This window comes from Populus trichocarpa, chromosome 7, assembly GCF_000002775.5.
Source record: "Populus trichocarpa isolate Nisqually-1 chromosome 7, P.trichocarpa_v4.1, whole genome shotgun sequence".
In the NCBI taxonomy this organism is placed as follows: domain Eukaryota; kingdom Viridiplantae; phylum Streptophyta; class Magnoliopsida; order Malpighiales; family Salicaceae; genus Populus; species Populus trichocarpa.
In genome coordinates, this window is record NC_037291.2 from 3,417,100 (window position 1) to 3,438,589 (window position 21,490).

The 21,490-nt window shown below is 31.0% G+C and overlaps 1 protein-coding gene across 5 annotated transcripts; it reads right to left on the reverse strand.

Moving 5' to 3' along the window:
- Window positions 1-10,598: 10,598 nt before the first annotated feature.
- On the reverse strand, window positions 10,599-15,051 carry LOC7483129 (uncharacterized). Of its 5 annotated transcripts, none has more exons than XM_052454532.1 (12): window positions 14,797-15,039; window positions 14,426-14,502; window positions 14,184-14,320; window positions 13,678-13,782; window positions 13,460-13,576; window positions 12,770-13,306; window positions 12,315-12,682; window positions 12,139-12,238; window positions 11,940-11,999; window positions 11,493-11,576; window positions 11,284-11,400; window positions 10,599-11,098 (listed from the first exon to the last, which is right to left on the reverse strand). In XM_052454532.1, exons 3-12 carry the CDS (start codon window positions 14,247-14,249, stop codon window positions 10,796-10,798), a joined length of 1,857 nt encoding a protein of 618 aa, XP_052310492.1. In that variant the 5' UTR covers window positions 14,250-14,320; window positions 14,426-14,502; window positions 14,797-15,039; the 3' UTR covers window positions 10,599-10,795. The 5 variants fall into 5 exon arrangements, with proteins under 5 accessions (XP_052310492.1, XP_006380717.1, XP_006380716.1 ...); XM_006380655.3 differs by having other exon boundaries at window positions 13,678-13,785; window positions 14,797-15,038; XM_006380654.3 differs by having other exon boundaries at window positions 13,678-13,785; window positions 14,426-14,508; window positions 14,797-15,038.
- Between the last annotated feature and the right edge of the window lie 6,439 nt (window positions 15,052-21,490).

Here is a 21,490-nt window from a genome sequence, read left to right on the forward strand (position 1 = left end):
GAAAACTAAATACTTCATAATATGAATGACTAGATAAATATTTCAAGACAGCCAAAAATAAAAGTATTGATGGAACATGGAAAAACAATTTGTGGCGAGGGGATGATATTTAATGGTAAGTATTAGAAAAATATAAGAATTATAATGACACCATTTATATATATCTTGAATAATTTGTGTATACTTATATACCCAAATAAACAAATACAATCATAATATTATAATCTTATAGAGGCACATTATGTTACAACATATTCTAATTCCCTAGCACATCAGTGAACCCCCCATTTGTTGGTGACTCGTGCCACCGGCCCTAAAATGCTTTACCACTGGCGCAGCCGTTTTAGGCTTTCAGTAACTTTTGTCCATTTTAATTTGTTGAAAAGTAAACATAATTTGGTATTTATGAAAAAAATAGAGGAATTGGTCTTAGTTAAATTAAAAGAATTGATAATTTAATAATTGATCGACTGGTTAAGTTGGCAGAATTAATTTTCTTGTTTAGAATATGTTTTCCTTTGATTAATTTAATTCCTTAATTATCTAGGACTTTAGGTTTATAAATAGACTTGTAATCAGAAACATAAGTATAAGTGTAATAGAGAGAAAATGTATATAGGAGAGAAAACACTTGATGAAACATTCATTCCTCTTAAATTTTCTTCTTATTCTTTAGTTTTGCTTGTTGCATTGTTAACGATAAACTTATACCACACTAATTTTTCTTCCAACAAGTTTTATCATAGTTTTTTTTATTATTATTGTTTGACATGACCAATACAAACTTCTCACTTCAATGTCCTCGTTTGACAAAGAACAATTATGAAATTAGATGTTTCCATGTGAAAGCTTGGCTAGGTTTCTAAGATGTGTGAGAAACAGTTGAAAAAAAAAAGCTTTGAGGAGCTTATAAAAAGAGTAACGTTGACTTCAGCCCAAAAGGAGGCCGTGCAAAAGGCACAAAGGAATAATCAACAAGCACTTACAATCATCCACCAATATCTGGATGATACCACTTTTGAGATAGTAGACAACATAGCAACCGCCAAACAAGTATGATAAATTTTGCAACAATCTAATTAATGAGCTGACAATGTTAGAAAGGTACGTCTACAAAAGTTATGAGGTGGCTTCAAAAAGCTACATTTGCTTGAATCAGAAAGTATTTCAAACTACTTTGCTAAAGTATGAGCCATATACAATCAAATGAAGAGATATTGAGAGAAGATGAAGGAAATACGTGTGGTAGAAAAGATTATATGCTTGCTGCAAAAGAAGTTCTATTAAATGGCAGTTGCGATAAAAGAACCCTAAAATATGGACTTTTTGACAATTCAAGGACTCATGGAAAAACTACAAGCCCATTAAGAAAGAGTCAATGACATTCAAGAAGACATAAGTGCACAAACACTTAAAAAAAAAAACTATCCAAAAGAGAAGCAAGATGGTTTTGGATATACTCAAGGGGATAAAAGACATAAACAAGGCAGATGAAAAGGTGGAATAGACATATTTGGAAGAGGAGGTTGGGGCAGTCTCAACAAGTCAACTAGTCAACTAAATGAAGCAAACTGATCAACCAATTTAACTGACAACGGCAATCCGAGACCCAAGGTTGACAAAACAAAAGTTAAATGTTACAATTATGAAAAGATGGGTCATTATACCAGGGATTGCTAGAATTTAACCAGAAAGGTTGAAGAGAATGTCAATTTTGTTGTAAAAGAGGAGAAAGAAACCAACCTATTATTAATCCATGATGAACAAATACAAGCCAAAGAAACACATGTGATATCTAGACAATGGTGCCAACAATCACATGTGTGGAGATAAGACAAGTTTATAGAGCTTGATGAATTGATTAAAGGTAATGTCACCTTCATGGATCATTCAAAGGTTTCCATCAAAGAGAAATGTAAGATTCTCATTAGATTGAAAAATAGTAGTCATCAATTTATTGGTGATATTTATTATATCACAACTGTAAAAAGCGATATATTGAGTCTGGGACAATGATTGGAGAAGGGTTATGAGATTAAGATGAAAGATCGTACTTTGATATTACTTGATACTCATGAATCTATGGTTGCAAAAGTAACCATGAAAAATAATAAAAAGTTTTTGCTAAACATAGAGATGGACATGCCTAAATGCGTAAAGACACGTGTGAAAGATGAGACTTGGCTTTGACATATGAGACTTAGGCATGCAAACTTTGATAACTTGGAGATGATGACACAAAAGAAGATGTTGAAGGGTCTACCATCCATTATACATCCAAATTACTTGTGTGAAGGATTTTTATGGGCAAACAATTCCGCAACAGCTTTCCAAAGGACTCTACATCTAGAAGAAGTCAACCTTTATAAGAGATACATGCAGGTATATATGGTCCTATTTAACCATGCTCATTTGGTAAAAAATTGTATTTTTTACTTTTTATTAAAGATTTAGTAAAAGAACATGGGTATACTTCTTAAAACAAAAGTCTAATGTATTTAATTGTTTTAAGAAGTTAAATGCATTAGTTGAAAAAAAAAGTGTTTATTCTATAAAATCACTTAGAATAGATAAGGGGTGAATTTTGTTCTAATGAGTTTTGTGAAGATCATGGTATAAAAAGACTCATAACAATTCCTAGATCCCTGTAACAAAACGACATGGTGAAGAGAAAGAATAGAAGCATCCTTATGGAGAGAAGCATACTAAAAACCAAGAAGATGCTGATGGGGTTTTGGAATGAAGTTGTAGATTGTGATGTTACTTGTCAAATAAGTGTCTTGTGAGAGGCTTGAATGACATGACTCCATAAGAGGCATGAAATGGAAGAAAGTCAAATGCTACTCACTTTAAGGTGTTTGAGAGCATTGACTATATGCATATAGATGATCAAGTAATGACCAAGCTAGAAAACAAGAGAAAAAAAAATGATATTATGGGTTATGATAAAAAATCCAAAGGATATAAGTTTTACAACCTCAATGAAGAAAATATGGTGATTAGTAGAGATGTTGAATTTGATGAAGAAAGAGCATGAGATATAATCCTTATGATGATGATGAGAAATATGACTTTCTTCTAGTTATTGATGAAGATTATAAGAGATATGAAGAGCATCAAAAACTTATTATACCTCCACAATCACCAATGAACTCAACTTCACTTTTAGCTAATGATAGTTTAAGTAAAAGTAGCTTACCTAGTCCACTAAGAAAGATGAGGAGTCTTAATGACTTGTATGGGGTAAGTAATCCAATTGATGATGATCTAACACTATATTTTCATCTTGTCGCATGTTTAAAAAAGACAATAAAGAAAGAAAAATAGAGAATTGATATGGATAAGGATATTGCATTAATTTAGAAGAATGACACATGAAAATTGGTTCCTAGACCGAAAGGAAAGAAGCCAATAGATGTCAAGTGGATCTACAAAGAAAAAAAAATGCCAAAAAAGAAGTGTACAAGGCGAGATTGGTAGCAAAAGGCTATATTCAAAAGCAAAGGATTGATTATAATGAAGTTTTTTCCTTAGTTGCTAGATTGAAAATCATTCGATTGATAATTGTCACCGCTGCGCAACATAGATAAAAGATCTACCAAATAGATGTCAAGTTAGCCTTCTAAATGGCTTTCTTGAAAAGGAGGTCTATATTAAGTAACCTATGGGTTATGAAGTGAAGGGACATAAAAACAAGGTATTAAAGTGAAACAAAGTCGTGTATGGATTGAAGCAAACCCTATGAGCTTAGTATAGTCGCATTAATAATTATTTCTTAAAGAATGAATTTGTAAAATGCCCTTATGAATATGTTATATATGTAAAGATAAAGGGGAGTTGTGATACTCTTATTGTATGCTTGTATGTTGATGACTTGATCTTTACAGGCAATAACCTAAAGATGTTTGAAGACTTCAAGCAAGCAATGGTCAAGGAGTTTGAGATGACATATATTGGTCTTATGAGTTACTACCTAAGGATTGAGATCAAACAAGGAGAAGATGAAATCTTTGTGAATAAAAAGAAGTTTGTAAAAGAGATTCTCAAGAAGTTTAAGATTGAGGATTATGCAAAAGCAAATACTCCAGTTGAGTGTAGAGTGAAGATGTTAAAAAATGATGAAATAGAGAAGATAAACTATATAGCATTCAAAAGCCTAGTTGGGAGTTTGAGATATTTGATATGTACTCGTTCATATATTCTCTTTGGAGTAGGACTTGTAAGCAGGTTCATGAAAACACCAACTATGACACATCTCAAAGCTTTGAAGTGAATATTTTGATATATCAAAAGTACCATAGATTTTGGCTTCTTCTATGGTTACTCTAACAACTTTGATCTTGTGGGTTATAACGATAATGATTGGGCTAAAGACATCGATGATAAAAAGAGCATTACAAGTTTTGTCTTCTATATTAGAGATATAACATTTATATGGAGTTTGAAGAAGCAATCTATACTCATATCATCTACAATCACTTGTGAAGTTGAATATGTAGCCACTACAACATTTGTTTGTCATTCCATTTGGCTAAGAAGATTATTGAAGGAGTTGTGAATGTCACAAAAGAAGCCTATAAAAATTTATATGGACAACTCATTAGCTATTATCTTAGCAAAGAATCCTGTGTTTTATGATAGAAGTTAGCACATTGACACAAGATTTCATTTCCTATGAGATTGCACTACAAACAAGAAAGTTGAAGTCAAGTATGTGAAGACCTAAGACCAAGTTGCAAACAATTTCTCTAAGCCACTCAAACATGATGTTTTTGCCAAGATGAGGGATATGCTGGGAGTTATGAGAAATTAAGTTTAAAGAAGGATGTTGAAAAGTAAACATGATTTTCTAGTTTTTTTTTCTGAAAAATAGATGAATCGGTCTACTAGTTAGGAACTGATCAACCAGTTGAGTTAAATGAACTGGTTTACCGGTCGACCGGTTAAGTCAGCAAAATTACTTTTCCTGTTCAAAATAGGCTTTCCTTTTATTAGTTTAATTCCTTGATTGTCTAGAACTTTAGGCCTATAAATAAGTTTGTAATCAGAAGCATAAAGCATAAGTGTAATAGAGAGAAAATATGTATTGAAGAGAAAACACTTAATGAAACATTCCTTCTTCTCAAATTTTCTTTGTGTTCTTTAGTTTTGCATGTTGTATTGTTGTCCTTAAACTCTTACCACACTAAATTTTTCTTCCAACAACATTGTCTCTTTCACTACGGTGTGGAGGACCATTTCAAATAGGTTGAAAAACAAGATTACATATCCAATGTCCCTAGGTAATTAGGTCTCTCGCCAGAGATTGCTAATTGGCATCCAAGGACATCTATACAAGTATTATAATATTTTGTGGGAAGTAGTTGCTACATTGGCTTTATAGGGATCATAATTCATTTTGGTCCCTCAGTTTAGATATACCAACTATCTTGTCCTTCCACACACACACACGCATCAATTAAATTCTCAATATTTTTTCTTAATTCATTTGAGTATGTTCATCTAGTCCTTATATATACACAAGATCAAGAATAAAAACTAATTGATTATTATGCCTTTAGTAAATTAGTTGTAACTAGTTAGTTGTCTGTCTACTACTACAATGAACTTTTTGACAATGTTATTAAACTCAACTGAGCCCAGCAGGTCAACATGGTGACCCATTGAGTCAGTCTTTGAGTGGGTCGAGTTTCAAAGCAAACCGAGTGAGAGTTGACTCAGTATGGGTCAACTCTTTGTCCGCGTTTCAGTCGACCTAATTAAAATCTAGGTTGACTTTTTTTAAAAATAAAAATAAAAACAACATTGATGTTATTTTTTTATTAAAAAAATTACTAAAAAAATGATGTTTTAGATTGACTCAGGTTATTTCGTCCAACCCGCGATCTAAGTCATGACCTTAGCCAAGTTTAATAACCTTGCTTATTGGAATCCATTTTTTATTTAATTAAATTATTATAAAAATAAACATCTATGTAAAACCCCAGTTATTTTTTTTTTGAAATCTTAAATTTTAACCCGGGAATAGAATGAGTTAAATTAAATTAAGGATTTAGAATTAAATAACAAAGGATGCAATTAAAAGAAATAAAAGAAAGTATGACATTGTTGTTAGAAAAGAAGAAAATATAGGGTCAAAATATAATAATTAAGCAAAATGGGGTCAAATTATAAATGTTAAAAGATTTGACTGGTTAAGGATCAAGAATCAAAAGAGAATAAGTGAAAAGAATTTTGAAATTTGAAGAGCGTTAGAATTGACTAAGAGGGGGGAAATAGGGAGTGCCTAACATTTTTTACTAGTTAAGGATCAAAGTTCACTTTATCACCAAGTAAGTGGTTTTAAACTCAATTATGTAAGTTATATTGAATTTGATTAATAATTGATGTCTAAATTATAAATTCTAGGTCAGGGTTCATGAGAAAAATTAAGAAATTTATCTTGTTTGATAAAATTAGAATAGTAAAGGATGAAAACAACTTAGAATAATGAGTAATTAAAGAAAAAATCCTAGTGTTGTGAAAAAATTAGTGTCGGCCATAAGGAGAGAAAATTGGAATTTTTTTTAAACCAATGAATGAACATTATTAGGTCATGATTATTGTAGCATGTGTTGAAATGTGAAGAATGAATTGAAAAGAAATAGAAATTTTATGTTTAATTGTAATGGAAAGACTTGGTTAAGCTTGAATTGTGAATATTTAAGCTACGAGGAATTATGGAATTATACTTAATCTTGTAGTATTATTGATGAAGGAATATTATGAAATATATGGAGGAGAAATAATTGCTTTGAATGATGAAAAAATGAATGAAAATACTTTGTTGTATGTTTAAAACAAAGATTAGAAAATTGGACATCACCATCACTCAGGGTTTAGGGCTTGAGAATGATGGAAACTAGAATAAATTTCTTCAAAAAAGTTCAATTTAGAAATATTAGCTATCCAATGAAATTGACTTCGTTTAAATCGGAGTTCTAAAACTCCAGATACGAGTTAGAAATAGACGGAGGGTCGGATTAAATTTATACTTGACAACTTTTAGATGTTGCATTAACGATTAATTTAGGAGGTGTAAATGATAAAATTAAGTTTTCTTCCCTTTAATAAAGTTGTAGTCATATATATAATCTTTTGAAAGAAATAAACGATGTACGAAATTGAATTTTATAACTTAGGATATGGTTAAAATGTTAACCAGTATTTTAAGTGAGTAAGTTAGGTTAAGTTGGCTAGAATTAGCTAACTTTAAAAATTCATTTAGAATTGCTCTTAATGTAAAATTTAAAATGATGGAAACTATAAGAATAAAATAGCTAAAATGGGTTAAATAGTTAATGATGATTAACTTAAGTGATATGGACACGTAGTAAGTCATTTTAAGTCAAGAGCAAAATGACAATCCATATAGTCAAATTTTGAAATAAATTGAGGATTAAATGACTTTGTTCTTATTGGTACAAGAGAGGTCGTAGGACCCGCTCAGTAGTAGGGGGTCATTTCACGCGTCCAGACGTCAGGTAGGTGCTTGACATCTTAAAATTTAAGCATTATTTAATTGTGTTTGTAATTTTTCTTTAAATGTATAGTAATCTTATTTGATAAACGATAAATTGTTGAAAAAATAATTACCTTGGTAAATGAGACTAGTGCCCTGGTAAATGGACAGATGAAGATATCGATTCCCTAGTTAATGGGGTTAATGCCCTGATAAATGGGAAGATGAATATATTGATTCACTAGTTAATGAGATTAGTGTCCTGGTTAATTGGTAGATGAAGATTTTGACTCCTTGGTAAATGAGATAATTCCGTTATTAATGGGAAATTGGAGAAACTAGTCTTTGTAATTACTGAAACTTGGTTAATGGAAAATTGAAGAAATTCATAATGTAGAAATGAAACAAGTACTGGTTTGGCAAGATAAGATGTTGTGTTATTAAATTATACGAATTGAGAATAATTTCATATAAAAGTAATAATAGTAAATATTCTTTGTATATAAACTAATTATGCTGAGTATTATATAAATTTCAGGTACTTCACAATGTCATGATGAGTAATGAATATCGCATATGTAATTTTGGTGAAATCAATGATGTTTTGTTATGTAATATAATTTTGTAACCAAGTAGTACATGAATCTAAATTAAATATGGATAATGTATCTTAATTAGTTCTTTTTAAGCCATATGACTGTAATTCTGCAGACCGAGTTTCAGGTTTAATTTGCTTTAATATGAATATGTGTTAGTTTTATGTTGTAACTAAGTTAATCATCCCATAACATGAAATATTTTGAAATAATATAATAATTGATTTATTTGAGGAAATATGGAAAAAATAAAAAGTTATTCTTGTGTTGATGGTAATACATAAATATAGAAGTCCCGAATGATGAAAATATGTTGAAATTTTTATTTGTAGGCTATGAAAATTGATTGAGTTGATAATTTGGTATTGAAAAATATAAAGAAAACTTTGCTAAAATTTTGATAGAAATATATATATATATCTTGTACTTTAAATGATAATACTATATGTTCCTATAAACATGATAAAAAAAATTTTGGAGTTATTACAATCTATATGAAAGACTACCAAAAAAAAAAAACTATGATGAAGAAATTTATTTTTTCAATATAAAATTCATTTTTTTATTATTTTAACAGAAGCATTTTCTTTAACTATAAGCACTGTATTTAATAAAAACCTATCATAATTTTAAAAGCAAGTTTAAAAATAAAATATTAAAACAATTCCTCAATATTTTATATGTGATTTAAGAAAAAAAATAACTGAAATAAAATCATGTAAAAAATCCATTAAAAAAAAAGAAATGAAATTTATTTTTCATTGAATATTCATGATTAATTTTTTATTTTTTTATATTAGGTACATAATGATTGAAAAAAAATTGTTATCATTCCCATAAAATATATAATATTATTTAAGAATCATAAAAAAATTAAATAATGATTTAAAGCGCATTTCAATCAAAATCCAAAAACATTATAAGAAATAGAAAGAGGTTAGACATTTGTGCCAAAAAGATGGGCCTTGCATGCCTAGCCAAACATAAAAAAATGTGTGGGCTTAGAAGGCTAGACCCGAACACTTGGCTCCTCTTTTTTTAATATTTTTTTTCTTTCAAGAGTAGACTATAAAGCAGACGATATGCCATTTGCTTAGTCATATTTCAACCACTAGAAAGATGACTAGAAAATTAGGTTAAAGTTTTTTTTTAATCTAAAAACTATTTTAAACATATTTTCAAATAAAAATTTCTAATAAGAACCCTTAGAACCTCAATAAACTAATTCCTTAAATAAAAACAACCTAAATTAGTTAAAAAACACAAAATCAATTGTAATTTTTTTCCCAACCCAATCTACTTTTTCAACAATGTGTAATGTGAAAAACACCTTAATAACATTCATCTTGTCAAAAGAAACATCACTAAACATGCATTTTTTTTTATTTGTGGAATCTAGCTTGCCAATTATTTTCTCTATCCTCTCTCAAACTCAATTTGATCCTAGAATTTTTAATTTTTTATAAGCAATAAAATTGATTTTGTTTTTTTTGTAAAATCCAGCATGAATCAATGTTGAGACTTCTTTTAACACCATGATAACCTAATGAAAAAAAAAATGATACAAATTATTAAACCTATTTATCAAGAAATGCACAATAATTTTTCTTTGTAGAAATACAGTGAAACCAAAAGATTTTTAGTGTTTTTTGTAATTGTAATTATAATGGTAATTGTAACGTAATGTAATTGTAATTCTTATATAATCTTTTTACTAATTCCTTACTTTCCTCAATTACCAGCACATAAATTACTTTATTCCTAGTGAAGAGAAACCTATTCCAAATTTAAACACGGCCACTGTTACATTGAGAAGCTTACTAATCAAGAATCAACTGTTCCCCTTAACAACAAAGCTAATTTTATTGTGATCACATTGAATTTTCTAAGAATGCGTGTTGCTATTAGTTTGGGATTTCCTTCAAGCGTGTTTGAAAGTATGTTTGAAAATATAGTTGCGATTGTTTTTTAAAATATATATTATTCAAAAATATATCAAAATAATATTTTTTTTATTTTTTAAAAAATTATTTTTTATATCAATACATTAAAATCATCTAAAAACATCAAAAACTATTAATTAAAAACAAAAAAAAATTAAAAATATTTTTAAAATTAAAAAACAAATAAAACCTTGAAACAGGGCCTTCGTGATCCATCCGTGCTTGTTCTGGTATTGAATCGAGACAAAAAAAGACGATGATTGTTAAGAAAGAAAGGATTGGTCTTCTGTCCTTCCTGTTTTTCCTGTTCTAAAATGACAAAAATCCAATAAAAAATTAAAAAATTATTTTTATATCCTTATTTTTTCAACGTTTTTATATCTTTTATATTGGTCTCTTTTATCACACGATACAATCCAAAAGCAGCCTTACCATTGGGACCAAAAAGACTAAAACCAGGGACCCTCACTAACTGTAACTGCGTCATCAACAAGAACTGTTCAGTGATTTCATCTCAAGCTTATAGAATATAGAGTAGACTGACAGGAGTTATGAACATACACTGAATCAACTGGAGATTATTTTATCCATTCTCTGGTATCAATCAAGGTTTACGAAACAATCAGCACAACCAAAGCCCATGATGTTCGCATATACATGTACTTTTACCATGTCTGTAATATCCCTGTACCGTCCCAAAGTTGATAGCAGGCCAGGATCTAGGAAGGATCAAGTATAAAAATGGGGAGAATATTTCACCGATGTAAGAGCAACCTGAAACTAAAATCATACGGCATTACTTGTACTATCTGCGAAAGGGGATCTCTTCCCCTTCTCTCAAGGCATTTGACTGCTTCATTCCTGAGTTCATTCGGTAGCTGCAGGCATATCCAATCAAGTAAAGATTCCATGTCTTTCGCAAAATCTAGTAGATACCAGTCCAACAGCTTTGGAATTATTAACTTGTTCGTTCTTGAAATCCCAACTGTCGCTTGTAAATAGTCTCGCTTTGCTACTTCTAGCTCTTCTTCAACTCGAGAGGCTGTGTAAACTCTTACCTGCATTTTTGTAGAGATCAACATTAGAACGTTTACAAGTAATATTTGGATTGCATCATCAAAGATTTATTTATTTTTATAATGATGCACTTCCTGGTAGTTTGGGAAAGAAGTGTAAACGAAAATGGTGAGGTGACCTAGCCTGTGCAACAAATTCAAGGAGCCTCATCTATGTAGAAACTTACAGCAGGGGACGACCAGCTTCCACAACAGAGTGCAAAAGTAACCAAAGGCTCAGACCACTCGAATCCGAAAATGCTGCGTGCCTTCATCTCATCATTTTTTACTGCTTTTGGACAGGTCTATCATATTGAAGAAAACCACCCAGTTAGCAATTCAATGCTAAAAATTACCAAATAAAGAGAACAATGAAGCTCCAAGGAAAGCGGCTTACAAATTTTAAGTGATAAGGAAGCCTCAAGATGAAATGCTCAATTGTAATTGCATTTAGCAAGTGTCCGCCAACAGTTATTGTTGCCTAAGGGAATCATAGTTTGAATTAAGTCAATCTCAAATTTGTTTTCATCGAAAGCTAGTGTTACAGAATCTTAGAAACACTTGGTCAGTGACTGTGTTTGAAAGCAATGACCATTTAGCAGATCATACATGTACTTTAAATGATTCCAAGAAACTCATGACACAGCTTTAAGAGAGTTAAAGCCTAGGCATACAGATGCACCCGATCCCTGCGACGGTGCTAGTCTGCTAGGTATTGAAATATAGTACAAGTTCTGACCTCTTAAGCATACACAAAATGAAAACGCACTATCAATAATATGGAGACAACATAAAGAATAGAAGAAACTGAAAATGGATAGAGCGAATTATAAATATATCCTACCTTTTGCATTAGAGCAACAACCATTTCAGGAGTCTCGGGTATCCCATGCTCCAAAATTGCCTGAAAGATTAACATTCTGGCTCTATAAATGTTTTACAAGTTTGTATTTTAATACTGGGCATATCATTTTTGTTTTGAGAAAGACAAAGCCCATGGAGCCGACATCGGTAACAACAAGAGACTAGCATTCAGATCTTACATTCATCATGCATGAATTATAAGTGTTTATCCAGAAAGCAAGCTTCTGCTGATGGGTAAGACCCTCTAAATTTGCAGCGGCAAGCTTCCCTAGTAGAAACCTGAACATTATTGAAAATACAGTAAATACAAACCATAGCTGCTTGAAGTTCGAATGAAGTGCCGTACAAAACTTACCTTAGTCTCTGGAGCAAAAACAAGGCACTTGTCGTACGGTTGAGATCAATTGAGCTAGCTTCAATTGCATAAAGATGCTTATAAGAACCAATATCTCTAATCTTGAACTCTGCAGACATGCCATAAGGATCTCGAATTTCATTTCCTCTATCACCTTCAGGAGATGTCAAAGTCGCTCGTGATGAGAAAGTTCCTAATTCAACTACTTTGTCCTTCAACGTGCTCATCCTCAAGAAAATGCTGGACAAGCACTTCACAATATCCTCAGTTAACTTGTTTGGTGTGATGTTATTTTCGCATATTCTATCATTCATGTAAGCAGAAGTGCTTTCCTGTGCTCTTTCCTGCTCTATTAACCTGCATTCTAGCTGGCAATACAAAAATGATCACCGATTCGAAGACCATAAAATAATGAAAGGCTGGCTCCCTGTAAAAATTAGTGAGCAATTACGTACCTGCAACTTAGAAGGCTCCAAACTCTTCTCCTCTGATTCACGCTTGTTTGGAGTTCTCTTCACGGGAGTTGTGATTTTTGCCATCTTATCTGGAGATTGCTTATCCTTTACATAATTAATACACGATCGATTCTCCTTTCCCCGTCCATCATCCACAAGAGATGAAGAAGAATTGGGTTTACCAGAAGCATATTTTCCTCTATTTGATGGCCTATTAGAACACTGCCCTGATCGCTCAATAATGGGGTCAGTGGAAAACAGCCTTCTACTCGAAGTGCACCTAGCAAGAGAAGGTTGAGGCCTTGCTGCAAAAGTTGCTGAATTGGTCTCATTAAGCGAGAGTGATTTTGATCTCGCGTGTTTCGATCTTGTAGTTGATGGTTGTTGATCAATTGCATCCTTTGAATTCTCCACATTCTTCTTGGAGGAGACGTAGACAGCTTCTTGATAGAGTCCTTGTCTAAAATTCACAACTTGCTCTTCAAGCCGAACAACTTCCTCTTCGAGAACAGCCACTTCAGCAAGTAGCTCTAAGATCTAAACCAAACCAAATAAGAACCCACATTAATTACTGTTTATAGAAAAACATGCAAAAATTAAACATTGGATTGGCTAATTCTCTTGACTAAATTAGAGGGAGTGTAGATAGATAGAGATCTAATTGATAGAATATAGCGAATTTACACTAACATAAGGAGGCAGATAAGGAGGTAAGCGAGGCAGAGCTCCCAAAGGCCTAGTAAAAGCTCTCTCCAAAGCTCTATGAACATTCTCTTCATGTCTAAGTTTCTTTTTCAACTTATCAACCTGCAAATTTTGAAACCAAAGCAACATTCGAGTTTAAAACAACTCAGCTCTTATTGTAATAAACAGAATTGAATGGTTTTGTTGAGAAACATTTCAAGTACATCTTGTAGCAAGGCCAATTTCCTTTCTTTGTTTGCTTTACGCCAATTCATAGCAGATTTATGGCCACCAACTGCTCTGCTCCTCCCTTGAGCCTCCATCTTCTCCTTCTTGATAAATTCAGTATCAATTACAACAAATAAAGAATCAAACTCGAAGTAAAAGAGAGAAAAAGAGTATTATAAAGAAAGGAAGCAAAAGAAGAAGCCATATATATTCTTTTCTTGAGATGAGTGAAAGAATCCAATGCAGATTGCTGGATCTAAAGCACTTACTTTTTCTGGTCTGTAAGAGCTAGAAGCTTATCTATCTATCTATCTTTAATCCAGTTTCTTATAAAAAGTGGCTGAAAATTAAGTGGACAGAAAAAACTAAATTTCAAGGATTTGTAAAATTAAGCCCATATTAAACCATTTGAAAAATAGAAAGAAAAAAAAAACCAATTCAGTAAAAATCTTCCAAGTCTTGAAATACATATAGCGAAGAAGGAGGAGGAGGAGGAGGTTACTTTATTAGTATCATGGTTTAAAGGAGCTTTCATAGCCTGAAGAGCAGTGCGGACTCTAGTGTTCATCTTTTGGATTGATCCCCACTTGAAAACAAGATAACAATGGAACCAACGTTCTCTATATCAATTATATTAACCTGCAAAAACAAAAGCAAATCATATATACACCAACTCACTAGCTATCACATGTTAAGAAAGAAAAGGAAAACACTGAGAGAGGGAAAATAATACAAAAAAAGTACCTAGCCAAGCTCTGTTTTTTTTCTTTTTACAGAGAGCGGGAAAACATGAAAGCAAAGAGGCCCAGAAACAGAAATGGCTGCAGCTAGGCGTCATAGTAAGGAGAGAAGCATTTGTTTAGTATTAGTAGTAGTTTTTTTTATTATTATCTCAAACAGTGTGAAAGAAAGAAAGCAAGCAAACAAAAGAGTACACAGAGCAGAGAAGAAGGTAGAAAACGACGACGAGAATCTTGAAACTGGTCATCCAATCCCCAAGAAAAGGGTAACAAATTTTAGGACACAAACAAAACCCTCCTCCTATTATTAATCAAAACAAACAAACAAAAACTAATAATTTAATGTATATATACGTTTGAGAGACAGACACTTACTTCTAGACTCATTCGTTGTTGGAGTTTAGTTTAGTTCGTTCATCTTTGATTCCATTGCATGTAGTGTACTGTAGTAGTATAAAGCTGTGAGAGAGAGAGAAAAGGGGAAAGAGTAGAGATGGCGAGAGGGAGAGATGGTGAGTGACTATCTTTCAGCCATGGGTGGGTGTGGAAATCCGCTCTATTCATCATTAGCTAACGTGCCTCTTCATCTCTTCTTTCTTTCTTTTACTCACTTTTATCGTATAGCAAAACCTGTGGTTGTGAATTGTGATTGTCTCTTCATTTAAGTGTCCATTCATATGTTGTTGTTATTGTTTTATTTTTTTCAATGTTTTATACACAAGGAATCTGCTATTTGTCCAGAAAACAAATCTACATAAATAAAAACAGCCAGAGAATGCAAGTTTATGACCTTGTGATGGTCATAATAATAGTTTTAAAAAATAAAAAATTGAATCTAAAACCTTATAAATATGAGTTCTAATGTGTGGAACATGTTAATTACTGCTATTCTTGTTAAATCTAAATTCTTAGAAGTTAAAAGTAATAGGCAAGATGAATAAATTAAATATAAGTTAAATTAATGATCATGTTATTAGTGAATAACCATTTTCATATGTAATATTTAATATGATATAGAACATTTATAATTAATTAATAATAAGTTTGCTCTCTAGAGATCACCAGTTCGAGTCTCACAAACCTCAGGGTTACTGGAGATTTACATGGTCGTTAAATTTAGGACCCGTGAGATTAGTTGAGATGAGCACAAGCTGGCCTGGACACCCACATTAATAAAAAGAAAAATTAGTAATATCATATAAGAATAAGATAGCACGAAATATTTTTAATCCTCACTTATCGCTTTAAATTTTAGGATCCACAGGCATATATTTTTATGAATGATGTTCATGTTATTTTATTTTTCAACTTATGGTAGCTATTTAATGAGAATTCCAACGTTAGATCTAAGCATAAGATTGAGATTTGAAACTTGTTGTTTCAATTGAAATATAACTATCATTGTGATTGTACAACCTAAAATCTACTAATCAATCTATTCATGAATAAAAATATTAGTTTTTTTTTTTACAAGAAAAACAAAATATGCTTGCATAATTATGTCCACGAGTAAAAGCTATGCACTTATTATATATATATAAAAAAAAATTAAATCAAACATCTATGCATAGCAGCTTCCCTTTGTTATGCGTTCTTCTCCTTTTTAGCTTTGGCTCGCTGCCTGTGCTATCATTTGGAAGAAAGAAAGAAAGAAAAAAACAAAAACAAAAAACAAGTTAGTAGCTCTTAGCACATGTTATAACAACTTGATTTACACCTTTTTATTTTCAACCACTTTGATTGATTAGTCCAGCTGCAGAGAAGATTAATGATAATATATAATCATAATTAATAGATCATTGATAGATTAATTTTAGTGTTAATGCACCTCGGATCCCAAAATCTTCAGTTGATTGATCGATCGTGCTTTAACCCAAAAGAAAGAGAGAAAAAAACAAGAGGAAAGGAACGTCCAAGGCAAGCAAGGCAACGTGCTACTTAATAATAGACAACATTAGACACTAACCAGCTCTACCACGATTGCCATTGTTAATTTGTTTTCTGATGACATTTCTTGATTCTTACATTATTTCATGTTGTGCCCAATTTATCATCTTTAACTTTTGCATCATTAAATATATATATAAAAAATTGTCTACTCCTTGCATCTATAGTCAAAGACGATTCTTTTCTTCTTTTTATTTATTTATTTTGATTAACATGGGTGTCCGGGCTAACTTACACGCACCTCTACTAATTTCACGGATCCTGAAATTAACGATTATATATAAACCTATAGAGGCTATTATATTAACAGCCAGTAAAGACAGATTCTTAATTAACGTTGTCCTAGGCTATACGAAGCTAAAACATAATTTGGAGTTCAGAAAATGAAATTATGCTGGCTTTAGACGTACATATATATGCATGGCATTTTCCAACAATCTGTTGTTGAATATTTGAAGCAGAACGTCAGATTAAATAGCTCTTTATTTTTTCTTACCCAATTAGAAATTGCAAAAAAATAAATGAAGATTTCTTTCTTCTTTTTGAGTTGGATAGAATTCGAATTTATCCTCTCGGACATAGTATTGTAAGACCCCCACGAGTCCTCCATTTCGAAACACAATCATGATATATATTGGACAAGAGATTCTCGTCTTAGTGGCTAATCAATTTGTGGTTTTTTCATTTTATTTTTATAGCTTGCCATGTAATGCGTAAATAACAAACCGGAACTTTGCAGCCTCCGATCTCCCACCATGAACGAGGATGATATACACCGTAGGTGTAGGAAGCAAGAAGGAGAATAGGAGTAGTTGGCGGAGTGGTCCATGCGCAACCTGACCTGCAAGCGCATGGAATCAACACTCAAAAGTTGACTGCTCGTTGCTGGTGACGTGAATAATATGTGTTAGTATTGTTTCTACTATTCCAGCCACTCTAGTACAGCTCCAACCCACTCCAACAACTCCTAAAGGTTAATCTTGATTCTCCATGTGTGATATATTCTTTTTAAAACAACTTGTGATTTGTTTCGTTAATTTTTAACTAGTGAACGTGTATTAATTTGTATGTTATTTTAAATAAATTTGTGATGAGAACATGATTTTTTTTTTCTGTTTATACTCGTATTAATTGAAATAGTTAGAATATTTATAGTTATTTATTGTAGACATGCTTGGTGAAATAATTAATTTACAGTAGATTAATTTAAATTGGGTAATCAAAGGAACCAAATCAAAACCCAATTCTTTATTTACTATTATCTTAAATTAATCTCTTCCTGTGTAATCTAAACTGCGAGGATTAGGGTTTGTTGTTACTAGTAAATCCCAAATCACTATTACAGGAATTATTACTTCTAATAAATACAAGCATTTAGTTTAGAAAAAATATTAGCATACATGTATAATATATATTTTTATCATAAAATCAAATAACAATGGAATTTATCTTAGATATTTTAGAATAATTTTTATTTTTTTTAATAATCAACCATCGTACTTAAAAATATCTTAAAACCCAGTTAGGGTTTCAACTAGAATTATTTGTTTTGAAGGAAAGGGTGCGGAGGAGATAAAACTAAAATGTTCCAAATGAGATTACAATGATAAACTAATCTGCAAGAAGCAAGATTAGGAGCATTGATTAGATGTTGAATTTTCTATTAGCCAAAGCACGTGAGCCGCATTTCATATGAACCAACATCCATATACTTTGCCTTTCTTATAAAGTGGAACATTAATGCATACCTTTTGGTTGAGGTAAAAGGAAGTGTTTTCATGGGTTAATTACTTGCACAAATCATATCCTTGATCGATAAATTTTGAAAAAACCTTTTTCAAAATTTAATAACTAATTAATTATTTGTGAGTTCTTACCCCCTGTGGCCATGAGAGCATTATATCAGAGTGGTGGATCTGTCACTGTAAAAGCTGAAGTGAGTGTGTTAGTGGGAGACAACCTTCTTCTTCACATATCCACCTTTAAGGACGAGCTGCGGTGATGAAATGTATGCCATGCGTCATGCCACCAAAATCATCAACTTTTCTAGCTAATCTTATTATATATAATAATTGATCTCTCTCTCTGTTTCTTTTTAATTGGTTCTACCCTTCATTGCCTTTTTTTTCTTCTTCATCATCAAATAAAGATGCAGACATTCACATATTCTTTTCCACAGTTGCGAACTTGAGCTTCTTCGCTGCTTTTCAATACATTTTTTTTAGATTAGACTTGATAGTTGTTTTCCGTTACCTATTTATATGAGGATTCCATGATGTGATGGAATAATTCTGACATGTATTTGATTCCTGGTTTTGCATAATAAAATTGTATTGATCTAAAACAATTGAGGTTTGACGGATCCAATTTGACATCAAAACAATTACAGGAACTGAAAAGTTTGGGCAAGACAACTTTGAAGGCATGTGCAAGTGTGAGGCTTTGTTCGAAGGCGTAACACTGCTACCCACAACTGGTTTCAAAGTAGTGCACCAAGATCTTTTTGATGGTCCTTCGTGTGTTAACAACAGATTTGCAAATCAACTCTATAAACTTTTCTTTCTTCTTCTAATTATTTTCTTTCTTTTCTTCTTGAGATTTACACTAGTCTACCAAAATTAGAATGTGTCCTGTCATTTTTTTTTATCAACTTCGGTCCTCGTTCTTTTACTTTTTATTTATTTTGTTTTGAATCATTTTTTCAATTAATCATTTTTTCAATTTTATCCCTCAACATTTGATTTCATTCTTTTATATCAAATTTTATCGTTGTTCTTTTTATTGCTATTTGTTTTGTTTTGGATCTTTTTTTTATTGAATTTCTTTTTAAATTTCAACCCTTATTATTTGGTTGATTGATAATTTGATTTCATGATTTTTTTTGGGTTTGTCTTCTATCGCACCTGACACGATGTTTGGACCTCCTAAATCAAAGGAAAAAATGGGATAATGGAATTACCACCTAATAACTAAAGGAAACTACGAATCCTAAAGTATGCATTAGTTTCAAAGATTCAGATAAAGGGTTGATTGTACTTAAAAGACATCACCCTTACCGTATCTTTTCAAATAAAAGGTTATGTTTTTTGTGTTTTTTTCCAAAATATTATTATATTTATGTCATTAGCTATCTAAATTATTTTATTAGATTATTTGCAATTTATTTTAATTTATTTCTAATGATTTGCAAGAAAATTCGATGTTCATCCTTAGAAATAGAAAACTCGTCTGTTAGGTTATTTGCAAAAACAATTGGCACCCGTCCCTAAAAATAAAAGACTCATTGATTGGGTCATTCATAAAAAAAAAATAACGTCCATAACTAAAAATAGGAAACTCGTCAATTAGGTCATTCAAAAAAAATTGATGTATGTCCTAAAAAATAGAAGACTCGTTAATTATGCTATTCACGATCCCTAAAAATAGTAAACTCCTAAATTAGGTCATTCATGAAAAATTTGATGTCCACCCCTAAAATTAGGATACTCATTAATTTGGCGATTAACACAAATCTGATGTCCATCCCTAAAAATAAAAGACTTGTTGATTGGGTTATCGAGAAAAAAAAATTGAACATATGTCCCTAAAAATAGATAACTTGTTGAATTGATCATTTCTAAAAAAAAATACGTTGGACCTATAGGAATAGTAAAAATTAAGATTTGACCCCATTCTTTTGAATATGTATATTTACAAATAAAGATGACATAAAGAACATTATAATTTTTGTTTTTGTTTTTGTTTTTAAATCATATGTTGTCACTTTGAGAGTGACATTACTAGTAGGATAGTGGTTTACTGTACGATGCAAAAAGTAAATCGAGAGGGTATTGTCAAAGCCTCCTTTCAACTCACTAATTCATATTCATATTTAACAAAATCACAATTCATCAAAATAGCATGCAATCATTTTTTATATTTTTTATGTTTTTTTTCCTTTTTGTTTGATGTGAAAAAATGCTCCTACTATAAAAAGTAAATTATTTTTTGTATTTTGACTTTTGTTTTTTCAAAAATATGTTAACAAGAGAAAAATAGTGAAAAAAATAATGAAATGGGCTTATGAATGGCTGAATGCATTGAAAAGATATTATTTTTTCTCTTTTTTTTGAATTTTTGAAAAATATTTTAGAAATCGAGGTCGAAATTGGGCTATGACATCTTCTATAGGGTAATCTCAATCTCATGACCAAATCACAAGTTTAAAAGATTAGCCCAAGCTCACTTCGGTCTTTTTTAGGTCCTATTTTAAAATTGATTTTTTTTTAATTTATCCTTCAACATTGGATTGGTTAGGATTTTGCTTCGTGATTTTTTTCTATTTTTTTATAGAATTATCCTGATCTCATGTCCAGATTGCGAACTTAGCAGGTTAATCTAAGTTGACTTGGGTTTTTTTTTTAAAATAGTTTTTTTTTTCTAGATTCGTCCTTCAACATTAGGTTGGTTTGAGAATTGAGTTTCCTAATTTTATTCAATTTTCTTTCAACGGGATTATCTCGATCTCACCATCAGGTCACGGATTTAGCAGGTTAACTTGGTGGACCTGAGTCCTTTTTTATCTTTTTTTAAATTGATTTTTTTTACTTTGTCTTTCAACATTTGATTTACTGGGAATTGAACTTTGAATTTGTTTTTGTATTTTATTTTTTATAAGGTTATCTCGTTCTCATTTAATTTTCTCTTTGTTATCAAAATAAGATCATGAAGATCTTTTTATGAATATTGAGAGAATATCTTTCTATAATATTGGCACACGTTTCATTTTTTTCGGTTAATCATTGTTAATTGTTTTGTTTAGGTCAATTTATTTATTATCAACTTCATATTTGATAGTTGTATTATGTTTAAATTTTACAAAATCATTCTTTAGGCTTATATTTTTAAAAAGATCGGCTAGCAATAACTAGTCGAGATCTAAAAAGCTTGTATATAAATAAGAGTTACAAGATGTTATTTTCGTTGTTTTAATTATTTTTCTTGTTAATTTTAAATTTTAATTACTTTTCCTTTTTTATTTTAGATTCTTTTGGTTATGTGAGTTTTTACTTCCATATTAACAATTAATATGTTATTTTATCAAATTACAATTTTTTTCAGAAATATCAGAGTTTTATCTGAT

What these genes read in the sequence shown, in the direction of transcription:
- LOC7483129 (XM_002310120.4), bottom strand. Translation starts at nt 14,249, where the DNA reads ATGAACACTAGAGTCCGCACTGCTCTTCAGGCTATGAAAGCTCCTTTA. An exon ending in TAAACCATGATACTAATAAA is followed by an intron (nt 13,786 to 14,183) that starts GTAACCTCCTCC and finishes GAATTTATCAAG; the next exon opens with AAGGAGAAGATGGAGGCTCA. An exon ending in TTGTTGCTCTAATGCAAAAG is followed by an intron (nt 11,577 to 11,939) that starts GTAGGATATATT and finishes TGATTCCCTTAG; the next exon opens with GCAACAATAACTGTTGGCGG.